The following is a 4,667-nucleotide window of genomic DNA, read 5'->3' as shown; positions in this document are numbered from 1 at the left end:
TCGCCCGGCTAGTTTTTTGTATTTTTTAGTAGAGACGGGGTCTCACCGTGTTAGCCAGGATGGTCTCTATCTCCTGACCTCGTGATCCGCCCGTCTCGGCCTCCCAAAGTGCTGGGATTACAGGCTTGAGCCACCACGCCTGGCCTCTTTTATTCTTAAACATTTTCCTCTGCTCTTCTCCATTTCTCCACCAGACCCCTCATTGCTGCAAAAAATCCCAAGATTGCTGTCTCCAAGATGATGATGGTTTTGGGTGCAAAATGGCGGGAGTTCAGTACCAACAATCCCTTCAAAGGCAGTTCTGGGGCATCAGTGGCAGCTGCGGCAGCAGCAGCGGTGGCTGTGGTGGAGAGCATGGTGACAGCCACTGAGGTTGCACCACCGCCTCCCCCTGTGGAGGTGCCTATCCGCAAGGCCAAGACCAAGGAGGGCAAAGGTGAAATGGGGTTCAAATGGGAGTGGGGATGTCTAGTGTGGGCTTGAGATGTCAAAGACAGAGCATGGGAATGGTGTTCTGTCAGCCCTAAGGTAGGAGATGGGAGGGAGGAGTGAGTCTTGAATTTTGGAGGGAAGTTTGGGCATCTGAATGTGGGGAAGATCTTTTCCCATCTTTGGTGATGTGGTATTTTATATATTTGGATGTATCCTGATTTTAGGTCCCAATGCTCGGAGGAAGCCCAAGGGCAGCCCTCGTGTACCCGATGCCAAGAAGCCTAAACCCAAGAAAGTAGCTCCCCTGAAAATCAAGCTGGGAGGTTTTGGTTCCAAGCGTAAGAGATCCTCGGTGAGAGCCCAGCCCATCACTTTACGGAGAGTTCCATGTATACTAGAAAGGATGTGACCTTATATCAGGACCTGTCCTTCATAGTAGGCACATAAGAATGTGGGGAGTTGCCCACAGAACAGGATGAGACTCGGCTCCCTGTATAACAGTGCTTGCTGGGATTCTGGTATCCTCAGTGAGAGAGCACTCCCTTGTCTGCCACTCTTTCCTTCCCCTTGGCTTGAATGTCTAACCTTATTCTTTTTCATCCTGTCAGAGTGAGGATGATGACTTAGATGTGGAATCTGACTTCGATGATGCCAGTATCAATAGCTATTCTGTTTCTGATGGTTCCACCAGCCGTAGTAGCCGCAGCCGCAAGAAACTCCGAACCACTAAAAAGAAAAAGAAAGGTGTGTTTCTCTTCTGTATATTTGTGATGGGATGAGGTGGGAGTGATTGGGGAAGAATCTCCCTAAGGAGATAGGGGTTGGGGGTGGGGGGAGGTAGTTTTTTTCTAATAACTGGGCTTTCCCTCTTCCTTGCCCAGGCGAGGAGGAGGTGACTGCTGTGGATGGTTATGAGACAGACCACCAGGACTATTGCGAGGTGTGCCAGCAAGGCGGTGAGATCATCCTGTGTGATACCTGTCCCCGAGCTTACCACATGGTTTGCCTGGATCCTGACATGGAGAAGGCTCCTGAGGGCAAGTGGAGCTGCCCACACTGCGTGAGTGTCTGGCCATTGTGGCCCCTTGGAACTGATGAGAAGAAGGGTGGGACAGTAAAGCTCTTTGGGGCCTGGATGGAAATGGAAATGCTGGTGCTGCGGGTTGTGAGCTTTGGGAAGCATTCAAAGGAATGATGGGTACTGGCTTCAGACTTCGGTGGGTGGGTGGGGGTAATAATCTGAATCTGTGGTCGTTTACTGCAGGAGAAGGAAGGCATCCAGTGGGAAGCTAAAGAGGACAATTCGGAGGGTGAGGAGATCCTGGAAGAGGTTGGGGGAGACCTCGAAGAGGAGGATGACCACCATATGGAATTCTGTCGGGTCTGCAAGGATGGTGGGGAGCTGCTCTGCTGTGATACCTGTCCTTCTTCCTACCATATCCACTGCCTGAATCCCCCACTTCCAGAGATCCCCAACGGTGAATGGCTCTGTCCCCGTTGTACGGTGAGTGACTGATCTCAGCCAGGGCAAAAGATGTGGAAAGTGTAGTCTTTTCTATGTAGGGTATTGTGAAGCTGGGGTGCGGGAGAGGAACTGTGAGCTTTTCAACCCTGAGAAAGGTATTTTCCTTTGTCCTATAGTGTTGGGATACTTTTGTCCTGGGAAAATGTAGGACTGACTTCAAACAGAGGAGCTGATGTTTGCCAGCTCTCTGAAGAGGAGATGAAGCAATGTTCTTCTAGCTGAGAACATGTGTCTCTGTGTTGACACCCTGCCTCAGGGTCTTGGTAGCTTACAGTGTTTTTAATTTTTTTGTTAAAAAACTTTTTTTTTGGAGACAGGGTCTCACTCTGTCATCTAGGCTAGAGTGCAGTGGTGCAGTCATAGCTCATTGCAACCTCCAGCTCTTGAGCTCAAGTGATCCTCCTATCTCAGCCTCTTGCTGAGTAGCTAGGAGTACTGGTGCATGCCACCACATCCAGCTAATTAAAAAAAAAAAAAAATCTTTGTAGAGACAGGGTCTTACTATGTTGTCTAGGCTGGTCTTGAACTCCTGCTCTGAAACTATTCTGTTCCCTTGTCCTCCCTAAGTGCTGGCATTACAGGTGTGTACCACCGTGCCAGCCAGTTTAGAATGTTTAATAGGGCCACTTACTGCTTTTAGATTGCTTAAGGGAGGAATTCTGTGCTTTAAGTCTGTTGATTTCCTGATTCTTTTGGCTGCTTATTGAAGTCTTAACTACTGGTTTTGTTAAGCAGATAGGAATGATAGTGGCACGGAAATCCTGGATGATGTCCAGAAATGGAGAGAGAATTGTATCACAGGTTAGGATTAGATAGGTATCTAACCCAGAAGTGGGAAATCCAAAATACTTCTGGTCCCAAGCATTTCACATGAGGGGTCCTCAACCTGTATTCTCTCCCTGGAGGAGTCCTGGGATTAGATTTTATTTGAAATGAGATCTTTTTTTTTTTTTGAGACGGAGTCTCTCTCTGTCCTGTCCCCTAGGCTAGAATGCAGTGGGGCAATCTTGGCTCACTACAACCTCTGCCTCCCAGGTTCAAGTGATTCTCCTGCCTCAGCCCTCCGAGTAGCTGGAACTACAGGCGCGTGCCACAGTGCCCAGCTAATTTTTGTATTTTTAGTAGAGACGGGGTTTCACCATTTTAGCTAGGATGGTCTCGATCTCTTGACCTCGTGATCTGCCCGCCTCGGCCTCCCGAAGTGCTGGGATTACAGGCATGAGCCACTGCTCCAGGCCTGAAATGAGATATTAATTGTCCTTTGATAAAGTTGAGACTGTGGGCTGTCCCTTCTCCCATGGTTATGATTTGAGATTAAGTTGTCTCTTTTTCCCTCAGTGTCCAGCTCTGAAGGGCAAAGTGCAGAAGATCCTAATCTGGAAGTGGGGTCAGCCACCATCTCCCACACCAGTGCCTCGGCCTCCAGATGCTGATCCCAATACGCCCTCCCCAAAGCCCTTGGAGGGGCGGCCAGAGCGGCAGTTCTTTGTGAAATGGCAAGGCATGTCTTACTGGCACTGCTCCTGGGTTTCTGAACTGCAGGTAAGTTGAGAATAGGCTGGAGATGTAGGGGCTACGATGAATAGGATAGTGATGAAAGAGCCTTGTGGATAGAAAGAATGAACACAGCTTTTTGGTGGCTGATTTTCTCTTTCCGCTCCAAGCTGGAGCTGCACTGTCAGGTGATGTTCCGAAACTATCAGCGGAAGAATGATATGGATGAGCCACCTTCTGGGGACTTTGGTGGTGATGAAGAAAAAAGCCGAAAACGAAAAAACAAGGACCCTAAATTTGCAGAGATGGAGGAACGCTTCTATCGCTATGGGATAAAACCTGAGTGGATGATGATCCACCGAATCCTCAACCACAGGTACCAGCTGGGCACATGGGAGATAGGCAGTCTCCATGGGAGATTCCCGCTGAAGGGATTGGGAAAATGGATGTCACTGGCAACTTAGATTTGGAAGACACTGGTTTTTTTTTTTGAGACAGAGTCTCAGTCGTCCAGGCTGGAGTGCAGTGGTGTGATCTCGGCTCAATGCAACCTCTGCCTCCCAGGTACAAGTGATTCTCCTGCCTCAGCCTCCTGAGAAGCTGGGACTACAGGCGCGAGCCACCACGCCCAGCTAATTTTTTGTATTTTTAGTAGAAACGGGGTTTCACCATGTTGGCCAGGATGGTCTGGATCTCTTGACCTCAGGTGAAAGTGCTGGGATTACAGGCGTGAGCCACCATACTTGGTTGTTTGTTTTTTTGAGATGGAGTCTTGCTCTGTTACCCAGGCGGGAGTGTAGTGGTGCAACCTTGGCTTGCTGCAACCTTGGTCTCCTGGGCTCACGTGAATCTCCTGCTTCAGCCTCCCTAGTAACTAGGCATAGGCACCTGCCACCATACCCAGCTAATTTTTGTACTCTTAATAGAGACAGGGTTTCACTATGTTGGCCAGACTGGTCTTGAACTCCTAACCTCAGGTGATCTGCCTGCCTTGGCCTCCCTAAGTTCTGGGATTAACACGCATGAGCCACCATGCTTTATTTTGAGACAAAGTCTAGCTCTGTTGCCCAGGTTTGAGTGCAGTGTCGTGATCACTGCTCACAGCAGTCCCAAACTCCTGGGCTCAAGCAAGCTACCTGCCTCAGTTTCCCAAAACGTTGGGATTACAGGCGGGAGCTACTGCACCTGACACTTTATGTTATTTATTTATTTATTT

At 49.2% G+C, this 4,667-nt stretch overlaps 1 protein-coding gene across 1 annotated transcript in view; it reads left to right on the top strand.

Moving 5' to 3' along the window:
* CHD4 (chromodomain helicase DNA binding protein 4) overlaps nucleotides 1-4,667 on the top strand; it is a 38,143-nt gene that overhangs the window by 6,273 nt on the left and 27,203 nt on the right. The window contains exons 6-12 of the mRNA XM_011983082.1: nucleotides 195-436; nucleotides 657-784; nucleotides 1,041-1,176; nucleotides 1,314-1,492; nucleotides 1,697-1,936; nucleotides 3,296-3,499; nucleotides 3,622-3,906. Of these exons, the coding sequence (XP_011838472.1) occupies nucleotides 195-436; nucleotides 657-784; nucleotides 1,041-1,176; nucleotides 1,314-1,492; nucleotides 1,697-1,936; nucleotides 3,296-3,499; nucleotides 3,622-3,906 (1,414 nt within the window). The remainder of the gene's footprint in view (nucleotides 1-194; nucleotides 437-656; nucleotides 785-1,040; nucleotides 1,177-1,313; nucleotides 1,493-1,696; nucleotides 1,937-3,295; nucleotides 3,500-3,621; nucleotides 3,907-4,667) is intronic.

The sequence above is a fragment of the Mandrillus leucophaeus genome, unplaced genomic scaffold (assembly GCF_000951045.1).
Source record: "Mandrillus leucophaeus isolate KB7577 unplaced genomic scaffold, Mleu.le_1.0 Scaffold245, whole genome shotgun sequence".
Lineage (NCBI taxonomy): Eukaryota > Metazoa > Chordata > Mammalia > Primates > Cercopithecidae > Mandrillus > Mandrillus leucophaeus.
The sequence above is the reverse complement of the archived record's forward strand: the minus strand, read 5'-3'. Positions and strand labels throughout refer to the sequence as shown.